The sequence below is a fragment of the Stegostoma tigrinum genome, chromosome 1, assembly GCF_030684315.1.
Source record: "Stegostoma tigrinum isolate sSteTig4 chromosome 1, sSteTig4.hap1, whole genome shotgun sequence".
NCBI lineage: Eukaryota > Metazoa > Chordata > Chondrichthyes > Orectolobiformes > Stegostomatidae > Stegostoma > Stegostoma tigrinum.
In genome coordinates this window covers 125,529,396-125,545,809 of record NC_081354.1, presented here as the reverse complement: position 1 = coordinate 125,545,809, position 16,414 = coordinate 125,529,396, and the positions used below count along the sequence as shown (strand labels likewise).

The following is a 16,414-nucleotide window of genomic DNA, read 5'->3' as shown; positions in this document are numbered from 1 at the left end:
CCGTGCTATCGCGAGTGTAGCTCAGACGTATTCTTCAAATCCTTAATGGTATCACGCAGTACCATAACTTTATTTCCGTTTCTCCCTCAAATATTTCAGTTGTTTACCCAGAAATGTTACTTGCTTCAGCTGTTTCATGTTTTCACACAAAAATGAAGTCAAAATTCTGCAGATGCTGGGAATCTGAAACAACACCAAGCATGGTAAAAATCCGAAACAACTGAGGATGCTGGAAGTCAGAAGCAAAAACAGAAATCGCTGGAAAATCTCAGCAGGTCTGGCAGCATCTGTGGAGAGAGAGATCAAAGTTAACGTTTCAGGTCCGGTGATTAAGAGAATGATAAAGCAGCAGGACTCTCAGTTTTGCTGAAGAGTCATACGGAAAATTAATTAAACTTGTTTCTCTCCCCATAGGTGCTGCCAGACTTGCTAAGTTTCTCCAACAGTCTGTGGTTGTTCCACATTGACCGACATTTTGTTTATAACAAAGTCTCTCATTAATTCCTCCATGAGTTGATTCTTAGTTACTTTATTTATTTGCTTATAGGATTGCAGGAGTAACAACAGTTGCTCATCCCTATTGCTTTTGAGAAGATAGTGGCAAGCTTTAAATCATTGTAGTATTGGTGGTATTATGGTTAACAGTGAAGGAGGTTATCTAAGATTACAAAAGAATCGTGCTCAATTGGGCCAATGGGCTGAGATGTGGCAGACAGTGTTTACATAAGAACTAGGAGCAGGAGTAGGCCATCTGGCCCTCGAGGCTGCCCTGCCATGCAATAAGATCATGGCTGATCTTTTTGAGACTCAGCTCTACGTAGCTGCCTGCACACCATAACCCTTATTCCTTTATTCTGCAAAAATTTATCCAGCTTTGCCTTAAACACATTCAGCGAGGTAGCTTCAACCGCATCACTGGGTGGGGAATTCTGCAGATTCACAACCCTTTGGGTGAAGAAGTTCCTCCTGACTTCAGTCCTACATCTGCTTCCCTTTATTTTGAGGCTGTGCCCCCTAGTCCTAGTTTCACCTGCTAATGGGAACAACCTCCCTGCCTCCACCTTTTCTATTTCCTTCATACTCTTATATGTTTCTATAAGATCTCATCTCAATTTTCTGAATTCCAATGAGTATAATCCCATCCTACTCAGTCCATCTGCATAATCCAATCCTCTCAACTCTGGAGTCAACCGCATGAATCTCCTCTGCACCCCCTCCAGTGCTAGTATATCTCTTCTCAAGTAAGGAGACCAAAACTGCATACAGTACTCCAGGTGTGGCCTCACCAGAACCCTACACAACTGCAGCAGAGCCTCCCTGTTTTAAAACTCCATCCATCTAGCAATGATAGACAAAATTCCATTTGCTTTTTTAATTCCCTGCTTTACCTGCAATCCTACTTCTCGCGATTCATGCACAAGGACACCCAAGTCCCTCTGCACAGTAGCGTGCTGCAATTTTTTACCATTTAAAACATCGTCCATTTTGCTGTTATTCCTACCAAAATGGATGACCTCACACTTATAAACATTGTACTCCATCTGCCAGACCTTTGCCCACTTACTTAGACTATCTATGTCCCTCTGCAGACTTTCAGTGTTTTCTGCACACTTTGCTCTACCACTCATCTTAATGTCATCTGCAAATTTTGACACACCACACTTAGTCCCCAACTCCAAATCATCTATATAAGTTGTAAACAATTGCAATCCCAACACTGATCCCTGAGGCAGACCACTAGCCACTGACTGCCAACCGGAAAAACACCCATTTACCCCTAGTCTTTGCTTTCTACTAGTCAACCAATCCTCTATCCATGCCAATACATTACCTGTAATACTGTGCAATTTTATCTTATGTAGCAGCCTTTGGTGTGGCACCTTGTCAAATGCCTTCTGGAAATCCAGATACACTACATCCACAGGTTCCCCACTGTCCACCATGCAAGTAATGTCCTCAAATAATTCCACCAAAATTGTCAAACATGATCTACCCTTTATGAACTCTTGCTGGGTGTTCCCAGTGGGAGAATTTGTATCCAGATGTCTTGCTAATTCTTCCTTAATGATTAATTCAAGTTTATTTTGGATAAATTCGAGGAGTTGCATTTGGTAAAACAAACAAGGGAAAGATTTATTCAGTTAATCGCATGGCTCTGGGTAGTGTTATAAAACATAGAGAACGAGTGGTTCAGGTATAGTTCTTTGGACATTATAAGTGGACAGCGTGGTTAAGAAGGCATTTAACACACTTAGCTTTGTTGCTAAGTCTACTGAGTATAGGAGCGGGGATATCATGTTGAGGTTGTACAGGAAGCTGGTGAAGCCACTTTGTGTACTGTGTACAGTTCTGGTCACCCCGCCGTAGGAAGGATATTATTAATTTGGAGGGGGTTCAGAAAAGATGTTGTCCAACTGGACGGTTTGAATTATAAGGATAGGCTGGATAGGCCAAGACTATTTCATCAGAGTGAAGGAGGTTGAGGGTTGACCTTATAGTGGTTCATAAAGTCTTAAGAGGTACAGGTAAGGTGAATAGCCAAGCTCTTTTCCCTAGTTTGGGGGAGTTGAAAACAAGAGGGCATATTTTTAAGGTTAGCGGAGAAAGATTTACAAGGGACCTGAGGGACAACTTTGTATGTAGAATGAACTGCCAGAGGAAGTGGTAGAAGTGAGTACAGTCACAACATTTGGAGAGATACATGACTAGGAAAGGTTTGGAGGGATATGAGCCAAATGCAGACAAGATGAACTAATTTAGATTGGGAAACTTCATCAGTATGGACTTGTTCATCCCTCCCATCAACCACCAGGTTGTACAGTCCACCTATCACCACCATTACACCTCCACCTTTCAAGCCACTTTATCACCAGCTCCCCCTGCTCCCTCATCCAGTCCTGAAGAAGGGTAATGCCCAAAATGTTGACTGCTCCTTTTCTCCAGATGCTGCCTAGCCTGCTGTCTACTTCCAGCCTTCGGTTTATCCACCTCGACCTCATGGTCTGTCTCTGTGCTGTATGACTGTGGTAGATACACATTGTGTTGCTAGAATGATCTGAGTTGGAATTTTGGCATTGCGACAATGGAGGAAGGTATGTAACTTGGATAGGATTTTGCAAGTGTGGATGTGGCTGTGCATGTGTTGCCTTTGTTCCTCTGGCAGAGGTGACAAGTTTAGAGGCACTGTTGAAAGATTATTGGTAAGTTGTAGATTGAGAGCTATACCATGTTGAAGATAGTACGCATTGCACTGTGCAATAATTTGGAGAAAACAAATGTTTAAAGTAGTGGATGGGGTGCTGTTACGCAGGCTGCCTTGTTATGAGAGCATAAGATATAGAGAATCCTTTCAGAGCGAAAGCAGGCCATTCAGCTCATCAAGTCCACACTGACTCTCCAAAGAGTATATTGAAACCTCAGTGAAGAGTCACCCTATCTTCATACTGAAGTTTCTTTCTCAGCTGGTGTGGCTGTCCCCTGTAATTTGTTTTTGGCAAATTTTCTTGCATTCACTCAATGAAATTTTCTTTAGTTAATGACTCTCCCAGAGAACCTGAAATCAAACTGCTATCTCAGGCCACTTATTACTTCACGCCATTAAGACTCATGTGTTGTAACAGCGTTGTAGGATGTCTTCCTGTCTGACATTTCCACAGCCTTCTGCTTCCAGAGCTTTCTTCTGACTAATTTCAAAGCAACTCAGGATTTCTCCCCTACTCTAGCTGCTTGGACTCTGCTAATAATTCAAGCTCCGCTAAATAGACATCTCTTCTCTGCATGATAACAAAGTGTGGAGCTGGATGGACACAGCAGGCCAAGCAGCATCTCAGGAGCACAAAAGCTGATGTTTCGGGCCTAGACCCTTCAACAGAGAGGGGGATGGGGAGAGGGAACTGGAATAAATAGGGAGAGAGGGGGAGGTGGACCGAAGATGGAGCGAAAAGAAGATAGGTAGAGAGGAGAGTATAGGTGAGGAGGTAGGGAGTGGATAGGTCAGCCCAGGGAAGACGGACAGGTCAAGGAGGCGGGATGAGGTGGTAGGTAGGAAATGGAGGTGCGGCTTGAGTTGGGAGGAAGGGATGGGTGAGAGGAAGAACAGGTTAGGGAAGCTGAGACAGGCTGGGCTGGTTTTGGGATGCAGTGGGGGGGGGGGGGGGAAGAGCTGGGCTGGTTTTGTATCAGAGATAATGGGAACTGCAGATGCTGGAGAATCCAAGATAATAAAGTGTGAAGCTGGATGGACACAGCAGGCCAAGCAGCATCTCAGGAGCACAAAAGCTGACGTTTCGGGCCTAGACCCTTCATCAGAGCAGGGTCTAGGCCCGAAACGTCAGCTTTTGTGCTCCTGAGATGCTGCTTGGCCTGCTGTGTTCATCCAGCTTCGCACTTTATTATCTGTGCTGGTTTTGGGATGCAGTGGTGGAAGGGGAGATTTTGAAGCTTGTGAAGTCCACATTGATACCAGGGGGCTGCAGGGTTCTCAAGTGGAATATGAGTTGCTGTTCTTGCAACGTTCGGGTGGCATCGTTGCGGCACTGCAGGAGGCCCATGATGGACATGTCATCTGAGGAATGGGAGGCAGAGTTAAAATGGTTCACGACTGGGAGGTGCAGTTGTTTGTTGTGAACCAAACGGTGGTGTTCTGCAAAGCGGTCCCCAAGCCTCTGCTTGGTTTCCCCAATGTAGAGGAAGCCACATCGGGTACAATGGATACAATATATCACAATGGCATATGTGCAGGTAAACATCTGCTTGACATGGAAGGTCATCTTGGGGCCTGGGATGGGGGTGAGGGAGGAGGTGTGGGGGTAAGTGTAGCACTTCCTGCAGTTGCAGGGGAAGGTGCCGGGTGTGGTGGGGTTGGAGGGGAGTGTGGAGCGGACAAGGGAGTCGCAGAGAGAGTGGTCTCTCCGGAAGGCAGATAAGGGTGCGGATGGAAAAATGTCTTGGGTGGTGGGGTCGGATTGTAGATGGTGGAAGTGTCAGAGGATGATGCATTGTATCCGGAGGTTGGTGGTGTGGTATGTGAGAACGAGGTGGATCCTCTGGGAGCGGTTGTGGTGGGGGCGGGGTGTGAGGGATGTGTTGCGGGAAATGCAGGAGATGCGGTCAAGGGCGTTCTCGACCACTGTGGGGGGAAAGTTGCGGTCCTTGAAGAACTTGGACATCTGGGATGTGCGGGAGTGTAATACCTCATCCTGGGAGCAGATGCAGCGGAGGCGGAGGAATTGGGAATAGGGGATGGAATTTTTGCAGGAGGGTGGGTGGGAGGAGGTGTATTCTAGGTAGCTGTGGGAGTCAGTGGGCTTGAAATGGACATCACTTTCCAGCTGGTTACCTGAGATGGAGACTGAGAGGTCCAGGAAGACGAGGGATGTGTTGGAGATGGCCCAGGTGAACTTGAGGTTGGGGTGAGAGGTGTTGGTGAAGTGGATGAACTGTTCGAGCCCCTCTGGGGAGCAAGAGGCGGCGCCGATACAGTCATCAATGTAACGGAGGAAGAGGTGGTCTCTGCATGAACCTGTTTTTAGCTCTCTCCCCAGAGATCATCAAACTCAAGTCAACAAACACCTCACAAATTATCTCCTCGGGTATCTTGCAGGTTATTAAGCTGAAATTACACAGCTTATTATTATCCTGGGGCTCCTCCAGTGTCACAATGACATCACCCACAAATTGGAGGAGCAATACCTCATATTCCGCCTCTGGAGGCTACAGCCCAATGGCCAAAACATGGAATTCACCAGTTTTAAAATCTCCCCACCCCGAGCCTCATCCCATGTCCAAGCCTTCCTCTCATCCCCACCTCCTTGACCTGACACAAGCTGCCCATCTTCTCTCCCACCTTTCCCCCTTCCCATCCCACTCACCAACCCCCACCTCTCCGACCTACACTCACCTATCATCATCCCACCTACATTTCCCATCCTCCCCCAATTTATTTCCCAGCTCCCTTCTCCCTCCCCACTTCTAAAGAAGGGTCCGACCTGAAATGTCAAGTTTCCTGCTGCTGTGATACTGTCTTGTATGTTGTGTTCCTCCAGCTCCTCATTGTGTTGTCTCTGACTCCAGCATCAGTAGTTCTTGCTATCTCTGACTTATTGTCAATGTTGTTTTGATCTCAAAGTTCAGAATGATTTTTTTTCCCGTAAAAAATGAGACATCTGATTTTCACGGAATTGAAAACTAGAATCTATTCACCCATCTCTAAAACCCAAATAACAATGGAGGTAAAGTTTCTATCGTCTTAACAGACCATAGGGCTGTACAGCCATTAGAGATTTAGACAGGTGGTGGTTTCACCTGACGATCACCATGCCTCAGGTCAGGAAGAGGTTAAGAGGGAGACTCCTCCACTGTAACCTCACTTGGTTCTTATAAGAACTAGGAGCAAGAGTAGGCCATCTGGCCCCTCGAGCCTGCCCTGCCATTTTAAAGATCGTGGCTGATCTTTTTGAGACTCAGCTCAAATGACCCGCCCACTCACCATAACCCTTAATTCCTTTACTGTTCAAAAATTTATCTAGCCTCACCTTAAACATATTCAGTGAGGTAGCTTCAACCGTTGAACCGATATGGTTGGCATCACTCTGCATCACAAACCAGCCTTCCAGCTAACTGACTCCCTCAAATAATGATACTATAGTTTGAAGCTTCATCATAAAATAGCGTGTATAATTCTAATCATCTGATGGAGAGAATGTCATTGATGAAACAACTGAAGACACTATAACACTATGCTGACGAATTGCTATCGTAATTTCTGAAGACTAAGATAATCAGTCTCCATTAATATACAAACACATGAATTATGATCAGCAGTTGGCCATTTGATCTCTTCAACACACTCCGCCCTTCAATTAGATAAATCAGATCTTCCAAAACTTCACTGATAATTCAAATGAAACAGCTTGGGTGGTAACTGATCAGATTAAATCTCTGAAAGAACAGGAATTGCAGATGCTGGAGAATCCGAGATAACAAATTGTAGAGCTGGATGAACACAGCAGGCCAAGCAGCATCTTAGGAGCACAAAAGCTAACGTTTCGGGCTGATGAAGCGTCTAGGCCTGAAACATCAGCTTTTCTGCTCCTAAGATGATGCTTGGCCTGCTGTGCTCATCCAGATTAAATTTCTCCTACTTTTTGTAGTCAGGATTTTCAAGACTGTCTATATTGTTGGTAGATCCCGATGTTGTAGCTATACTGGAACAGATGAGGTATGGGTAATGCGACACTTGGAGCATGAGTCTTCATTGCTATAGTTAGGATGTTTCAGGATCCATAGCTTTTGCAGGATTTAGTGGTTGATGAGTTCTTATGAAATGTTGACTTCAAACACTTACTCTGCTTCCACTGCTGCTGCCAGATCTGTTGAGTAATTCCAGCATTTTCAGTTTGTTTTTCAGATTTTCATTGACACGAGTTTCATATTTCACATACAGTTTGGCACCCACTACATTGCAGTACCTTCTCAGAACTGTACTGAAGTACTAATCAAGGTGGCTACGATAACTTAATAATTTATGTGTAGTTTTTTTTCATTTTCTGTGTTGATTGCATTTATAGTCATATATCTACCATGAAAAATGGGTAGAGATGGTGATTTGTGTGACTGAACCAATCCAAAACGATAGGGAAAATTTTGAGATCCCATTTAAATGAAATCTGCATGATAATATCAGTAAACAATGCCAGAAAAAATTCTCAACACAAGCACAAAGCTGTTGTATAAAGAACGTAAGGGGAAATCTCAAAATACCGCTGTGTGATTGAGTTATTGCACCTTTTTATATCAGAATTGTCAACATAGGATGCTCATTTGCCAAATCGTTCCCCTGCAAACCATATGTGGTATACATGGACTTTCAAAAGGTGTTCAATGCAGTGTCACACAACAGAGTTGTTAGTAAAGGCATAGCTCATGGAGCAAAAGCAATATGGGTACAAAATTGCCTTGTGGTAGTGAACAGGGGTGGGAGGAAGACTTGTCATATAGTTTCCTCAGGGTTGGCATTCAGACGCTTGTTTTTCCTGATTTGGAATGCAGGGGTCAATATCAAAGTTTACAAACGATACAAAACTTGGAAGCATTGTAAACACAGAAAAGGACAGTACAGAACGTCAAAAGAACATTAATAACTTGGTGGAAATGGGCAGATAGCTGACAGTTGAAGATTGATGTAGAGAAATATGAGGTGATACTTTTGGTAGAAAGAACAATGGAGAGATAGTATAAAATATACAGTACTACTCTAAAGGGTGTGTAAAAGCAGAAGCAGCTGAATCTAAATGTGCATGCCATTAGGCACGGTTGCTCCAGCAAAAGAGGCCTAATAAAGTTATGTTTTCAATTACTTATGCAAACAACAGAAAAATATGCTGGGCAACAACAGCCCTCCACCTCAGCTTGCATCATATTTTCCTAATTTTCTGACAATATGACTGGGATTGCTGCGTCACAAGCAACCAAGAGTGGTGCAGTGCAAGCTGACTCCAAAATGATTTTTGCTTTGCTTGTGCATTAAATTATGTATCAGAAGTTGCAGACAACACTGTTTCAGAAGTATCAAATATTGATGACAATAGTCCAAAATATCAGTGAAACATTTCATATGAAACAGTGAATTTTTGAAATTTTTGTTTTTATAAAATAGGCATATTATAAATACTCCACATTTATGCCAATACTTCATAGGGAGGATGTGATTGCAGAAGGGTGCACTGGGTATTTACCTGGACTCTGCCTGGCCTGAGATATGAGGAATGCCTGGCTTGTTTTCCTTGAAAGTGAAGGTTGAAAGGATTCATATATCGATATGTAAGGTTAAGAGGGGCAGAGATAGGAAAGCACTTTTTCAATTTCATAGGGAATAAACAGGGGGCATATATTGAAGGTGAGAGATAGAAGACTAAGAGGGGAATTCAGAGAAAAAGTTTTCGTTCAGAGGGTGGTGGAAGTTTGGAAATTACTGCCCATAATGCAAAGGGTGTTTGAATCAGAAACACTTGCAGCATTCAAGCAGTATTTATGTAGTCACTTGCATTGCCATAGCCTCTGCTGATATCTAGCAAGTGGGATTAGTGTAGTCAGATCTTTGTTCTGTTCTTCTGTACTGTAAATGTCTATGCTACCTCTCTGTCTATATTTGTGGGGTAACAATCAGAATTGACATTTCAACTGGATGATTTTCAGTCAGATTTCTGGCTTCAACAGCAGTGTTTTAGTTGTGAAGAAATGGATTGATATTTGAATTCTGTATATGAACTCTATATACTTGAGTGCATCTTCAGTTTACACAATACCTTGGAACTGGAGGATTCAAGGAATGTTTTAGAACGTAGAACATAGAACATAGAACAGTACAGCACAGAACAGGCCCTTCAGCCCACAATGTTGTGCCGACCATTGATCCTCATGTATGCACCCTCAAATTTCTGTGACCATATACATGTCCAGCAGTCTCTTAAATGACCCCAATGACCTTGCTTCCACAACTGCTGCTGGCAACGCATTCCATGCTCTCACAACTCTCTGCGTAAAGAACCTGCCTCTGACATCCCCTTTATACTTTCCACCAACCAGCTTAAAACTATGACCCCTCGTGCTAGCCATTTCTGCCCAGGGAAATAGTCTCTGGCTATCAACTCTATCTATGCCTCTCATTATCTTGTATACCTCAATTAGGTCCCCTCTCCTCCTCCTTTTCTCCAATGAAAAGAGACCGAGCTCAGTCAACCTCTCTTCATAAGATAAGCCCTCCAGTCCAGGCAGCATCCTGGTAAACCTCCTCTGAACGCTCTCCAAAGCATCCACATCTTTCCTATAATAGGGCGCCCAGAACTGGACGCAGTATTCCAAGTGCGGTCTAACCAAAGTTTTATAGAGCTGCAACAAGATCTCACGACTCTTAAACTCAATCCCCCTGTTAATGAAAGCCAAAACACCATATGCTTTCTTAACAACCCTGTCCACTTGGGTGGCCATTTTAAGGGATCTATGTATCTGCACACCAAGATCCCTCTGTTCCTCCACGCTGCCAAGAATCCTATCGTTAATCCTGTACTCAGCTTTCAAATTCGACCTTCCAAAATGCATCACCTCGCATTTATCCAGGTTGAACTCCATCTGCCACCTCTCAGCCCATCTCTGCATCCTGTCAATGTCCCGCTGCAGCCTACAACAGCCCTCTACACTGTCAACGACACCTCCGACCTTTGTGTCGTCTGCAAACTTGCTGACCCATCCTTCAATCCCCTCATCCAAGTCATTAATAAAAATTACAAACAGTAGAGGCCCAAGGACAGAGCCCTGTGGAACCCCACTCACCACTGACTTCCAGGCAGAATATTTTCCTTCTACTACCACTCGCTGTCTTCTGTTGGCCAGCCAATTCTGTATCCAAGCAGCTAAGTTCCCCTGTATCCCATTCCTCCTGACCTTCTGAATGAGCCTACCATGGGGAACCTTATCAAATGCCTTACTGAAATCCATATACACCACATCCACAGCTCGACCCTCATCAACTTTTCTAGTCACATCCTCAAAAAACTCGATAAGGTTTGCAAGGCATGACCTACCCCTCACAAAGCCGTGTTGACTGTATTTGATCAAGCCATGCTCTTCCAGATGGTCATAAATCTTATCCCTCAGAATCCTTTCTAACACCTTGCAGACGACAGACGTGAGACTTACTGGTCTATAATTTTATGACTGATCTTCACATTCTCATGGGTCAGAACTGAACGTCGTATTTGGGTTAGAAATATATGGTCTATCACAAATAATAGAATTCAGGGTTTTTTACATTAAAAAAGACGACCAACAAGTTTAGGCAGACTTTTTATCAGACTTCCAATAACAAATAACCGAATAGGAATTCTGAAGACGGCAAGTAGCCTTTAAATGTTTAATTTACTGCATGGTCACAGTGTTATGTGTCTGTTGGTATAACATGAGAAATAAGTGAAATTATTCTAGCTGTCCATCTGGCAAAGCAAATCAATCTGTGTGATTCTGAAGAAGGGTCCCGACTCGAAACGTCAAGCTTTTCTGCTCCTCTGATGCTGCTTGGCCTGCTGTGTTCATCCAGCTTCACACCGTGTTATCTCAGATTCTCCAGCATCGGCAGTTCCTACTATCTCTGTGATAAAATATGTCTGATTTTAATTGCTCTTATTTCAATGCATTACAGATGCACGAATAGAAAAAGAGCAAAAGTATTGCGGATGACAGTCGGAACTGCCGATGCTGGAGAATCTGAGATAACAAGGTGTAGAGCTGGATGAACACAGCAGGACAGGCAGCATCAGAGGAGCAGGAAAGCGGACGTTTCGGGCCTAGACCCTTCTTCAGAACCCGAAATGTTCGCTTTCCTGCTCCTCTGATGCTGCTTGGCCTGCTCTGTTCATCTAGCTGTACACCTGGTTATCTCAAAATATTGCGGATACTGGAAATCTGAAAGAAACACAGAAAATGCTGGAGAAACACAGCGGATCTGGCAGTCCTGTATCTGTGGAGAGACAAACATGTTTAGAATCTTATATGACACCTCCGCAAAACAAATGTCCAGGTTTGGTCACAAAAAGCAATCCACCCAGCTAGATGCCCATTCTTGCAGTGAGGATGGAGAGTTTCCCAGAGTTTGCCTTTTGAATTGTTCCCAAAAAACATTGTTTAATTCTCTAGAGACAGTAGGAATTGTTTGCGATTGGATTGAGCACACAATATGGGCGTATTTCAACTGTGGAACACGCCACATATTTACAGCAAAGAGAAGTAATTTTTCAAAGAATTGCATGCTGTAGTTTTGAGAGAACGTAAATGTGTGATTGAAATGCCAGGTATTTGAACAGATAGGGACTCGGCTGCACGTGTTTTGAAATGCGCGATTCTGGTCCCGCTCAGTTTGACTCTTTGTGGACACCACCGTTTGCACCGCGGCATTGTGGGACAGTGGACAAAGATGGCGGACGCGTTCGGTGATGATCTGTTTAGCGTGTTCGAGGAGGAATCCACCAAGAAGGACAAAACCGGGTCTGCAGGCGCCGGCGGCGGGGGTGTTCCTGGGTGAGAAAGATGCTCTCATCATTCCAGCCAGCACGGAGCAATCAGTTTCTCCCTGACCATCATTGCTTGGGCGGAACGTGTGCGTGCTCGCCTCCCCCCCTCCCAGCTGACCCTGAAGGGAGGGGGACACAAGGAGTGGACGTGGGCTTGGGAATCACAGACTTGGAGGTGGGGGAGAGAGAGAGAGCGGTGAGGGGCAGTCACACTGGTGGAGTTGAGTCGCTGTGGGAGTCAGGATCCAATGGAGAGCAATCACAAGGCAGGAGTGATAATCCATTCTCCTTTTCAGCCCATTCGTTGCCTCGGGATCCTTAACAGGATGTAGACCCGAGAAAAATTACTAAAATGATCCCAAGGATGGAGGTTTCAGCAACGAGATTAATTTGCAGCTGGAGCAAACGAGATTGAGAGGAGATTTGATAGTGGTTTATGAGATTACGACACGTTTGGATAAAATGAATTAATAAAAGGTAGAGGGATACAGATCTAAGACTTTGGGAAGCGAGATCCTTTTTTATTAATGCTGTGAGCAGTAAATGACCGAAGCTAAGTGTAACGGGCTTAGATTAGGATTTCTGAATGGCTATAAAGTTCGATATGTTGGCACAGAAAGAAACTGACCATAGAGTTTATGTTATTGTAAACAGTAACATGAGAAGAAACAAAACCAGAAATTGCTGGAGAAATTCAGGTCTGGCAACATAACTTGGAACATCACTGGTCCTGAAGCGTTCATTCTGCTTTTTATCTAGACTTGCTGAGTTTCTCTAGCGAATGCTATTTTTGTTTCAGGTTACAAGCATCTGCAGTTCTCGGTTTTATGAACGTGAGCAGAATGGTATTTTACATGGCAGGTGACTGTGATCTAGCATGTGCTATTTGACATTGGTGGAAGAGTTTGAATTCTAATATTTGGAAGGGATTTTAATTTACTGAGAAGTACATCTCTCCAGGAGTTGGTTTTTGAAGAGACCTGCCTTGGATTTGGTGGCCAAATGACCCCCTTTGCTGAAGCCCTTCCTTAATTCTACAACTACTGAAAACAGAAAAGGTGCATTGCTCTCCGCGGTGGGGTGAAATACTTTCTGCCATCAAGCATTAGTACTGGGTCAATGCTATATCTGATCAGTATTTTACATTCTAACTCCACACATGCATCTTTCGTGAGGGTAGAAGGAGGATTATTTAATTTTTTTTAAAAGCTCACATTTGTTGATCATCACGCCCTTACTGCCACGTTTCACATGCCTAACTTGTGTCAGAACAAGGTTACATTCCGAGCAATTTTTGCACTGAACTGTTAAAACCTGTACCTTGTGAAATTTTTACCTCACCAGTCTATTAGGAGTATTCTTGGAATTAATGATGCAATACTAACTTAAATTTGTATACTTACTCAAATTTCTGATCTCTGGATTGTTGGAAATGAAATGTGCATTGGGATATTTGTGTCAGGACTCCAAGATATGTGCAGAAAATGCCTGGAAAGTTTAAACTTCCAGTGGACTGGTTTCCTCTGTTTTAGACCCTTACTGAATGTCTTCAATACAGAGCTCATTTCAGAGCTTTGGACAGGATGTATATAATTTTGGAAATATCAGACAGTTTAATACCTGGTCTCACTAGTTGTCCATAGTAATTCCTCCTCATAATCACCTACTCAACTATACACTCCCAATTATTCTACAGTACTCTGAAAAGCCTCCTTAGTATCATTGTTGGCTTCTGTCCTGAGTGCTTCTTGTCTCTGCAAGAAGTTTGGGTCCAGCTGATCATCTTACCAGGCATGGACACACATAAATTCCTCTTTCATACTGAACTCCATTGGCTTGGTTTTTTTTTAACTTTGTCATTACTGTCCACTATTCTCTTGATCACTTCCTTCAGATTGACATGATGCTGATTCAAGTTGTTGAAATTTTGTTGTATTGTTTGCTGGAAAGCTATGTGTGATTTTCAATTCACATTACAGTGTTTTCTGGGAAAGGCAGCTGTTAAAAAGCAAGATGACTTTTCTTAGTACTTTGTTCTCTTAAAGAGATTTTTCTGGTACATGTTACGATTGGTGGAACCAGTCTTCATAATTGATAATGATCAGGCTTTGGTACTACTGCAACACTGGAATGATTGGAAATAGGGTTAATTTCCAATAAAGCACAAAGTCAATTTTGTTGAAGCAAACCTCAGATATGTCTTTTGTTTAAATCAGGCATTTTCTTGGCACTGTTTCTGGTATCTACTCTGGAAATGTTTTGCAAAATGGAGCTCTGTTGCAGTGGCACATCTATGCTTCACTGTATCCTCTTTTAGGATTGTAATCAAAGAACAGTACAGGACAGGAACGGGCCCTTCAGACCTCCAAGCCTGTGCTGACACATTTTGTGCTTCCATACTGAAACTGTCTTCACTCAGAGAATCTGTATCCCTCTGTTCCCTTCCTGTTCATGTATTCATCCACATTCAACATATTCATGTTTCTTGAAAGTTGCTATTGTTTGCTTCAACCGCCTCCTGTGGCAGCATGTTCCATGCCTTCACCATACTTTGTGTGAAAAACTTGCCTTGCACATCTCTTTTAAAATTCCCCCCCACTGAACCTTGAAGCTGTGTCAGAGTTGACTGCTCCAGCCTGGGAAAAAGCCTCATATTTTACACTCCATCCATTCTGTTTACAATCTTATAAACTTCTATCAGGTCGCCCCACAAATTTTCTGCATTCCACTGAAAACAAACTCAGTCTATCAGACCTTTCTTTATAGGTTAAATCTCCCAAATAAGGCAACATCCTGGGACCTTATTCTCTACCCCGTGCAAAACATCCGCATTCTTCTGGTAGCGTGGTGAGGGGAACTATATTCCAAGTGTAGCCTCAATAAAGTTCTATAAAGCTGCAACATAACTTATCTATTGTTATACTCAATGGCCCTTCCAATGAAGGCAAGTATTATGTAGGCCTTTTTTACTAACTAATCTACTTGCACTGCTGCCTTCGGAGATCTGTGGACCTGCACACCCGGGTTCCGCTGTACATCAGTACTCCTAAGGTTTCTGCCATTCACTGTATAATTTCCACATGTACCTGACTTTCCAAAATGCACCACCAAATATCTGTTCAGATTAAACTGAATCTGCCATGTTTCTGGCCATGCCTCCAACTGATCTCTGTGCTGCTGTACCCTCGGACAATCATCCTCACTATCCGCAACTCCACCAATTGTTGTATTGTCCACAAACTTAATAATTTGACCAGCTACATTTTCTTCAAAATCATTTGTGTAGGTCACGAACAGCAGAGGCCCCAGCACCGATCCATGTGTAACACTGCTAGTCACAATGCTCCATTCCAAAATGTATCCTTCCATCGCTACCTTCTGCCTCCTATGACTAAGCCAGTTTTATTTCCAGCTTGCCAGCTCACCCCAATAGCATGTGACTTCATGTGACCTGTTGTAGCAGTCTGCCATAAGGAAACTTGTCAGAGGCTTTACTGAAGTCCATGTAGATAACGTCAACCATTTTTCTCTCATCAATCACCTTCGTCAACTCCTCAAAAAACTCAAACAAGTTTGTGAAACAAGCTCTCCTCCGCACAAAACCATGCTGTCTATCACTTATAATGTGTATAGATCTTGTCCCTGAGAATCTTTTCCATTAATTTCCCTGCCACCGACATGAGGATTACAGGTCTGTAATTTCTAGGATTTTCCCTGTTACTTTTCTTAAACAATAGGACAATATTGGCTATTCTCCAGTCCTCAGGGACTTCATCTGTGGCCAAGAAGGATATAAAGATGTCTGTTAATGCTCCAGCAATTTGCTGTCTTGCCTTCCTCAATATTCTGGGATAGATCCCATCAGTACCAGGGGACTTATCTACCTTAATACTTTTTAACATGCACAACACGGTCCTCTTTTAAAGCAACTTGCCTAGAAATTCGACATTCCCTTCTCTGAGATCATCTTCCATCATTTGATTCTTTTTGGTGAATACTGACGCAAAGCATTTGTTTAGAACTCCCCTATCTCTTCTGGCTCCACACACAGATACTCTCCTTTGTTCTTGATGACCGACCCTTTCCCTGGCTACCCTTTCTTTTTTTTAATATATGTATAGAAAGCCTTGGGATTCTCCTTAATTCTGTTTTCTAATGACTTTTCATGATCCCTTTAACTCTTCTAATTCCTTGCTAAAGTTCTTTCCTACTTTCCTTATATACTTCAAGGGCTTCTTCATTTCCCATCCTCCTAGATCTTAAGTATGCTTCCGTCATATTGATGTACAGCATGAAAATGGACCCTTTGGTCCACCACATCGATGCTTATGTAAAATCATCATTAATTCACA

At 43.3% G+C, this 16,414-nt stretch overlaps 1 protein-coding gene across 1 annotated transcript in view; it reads left to right on the top strand.

Annotated features, from left to right (window-relative positions):
- The first annotated feature begins 11,956 nt into the window (after window positions 1-11,956).
- The window catches only part of mtrex (Mtr4 exosome RNA helicase), a 129,881-nt gene continuing 125,423 nt past the window's right edge, over window positions 11,957-16,414 (top strand). Inside the window, exon 1 of the mRNA XM_048527213.1 lies at window positions 11,957-12,069. Within this exon, the coding sequence (XP_048383170.1) occupies window positions 11,966-12,069 (104 nt within the window). The 5' untranslated portion in view covers window positions 11,957-11,965. The remainder of the gene's footprint in view (window positions 12,070-16,414) is intronic.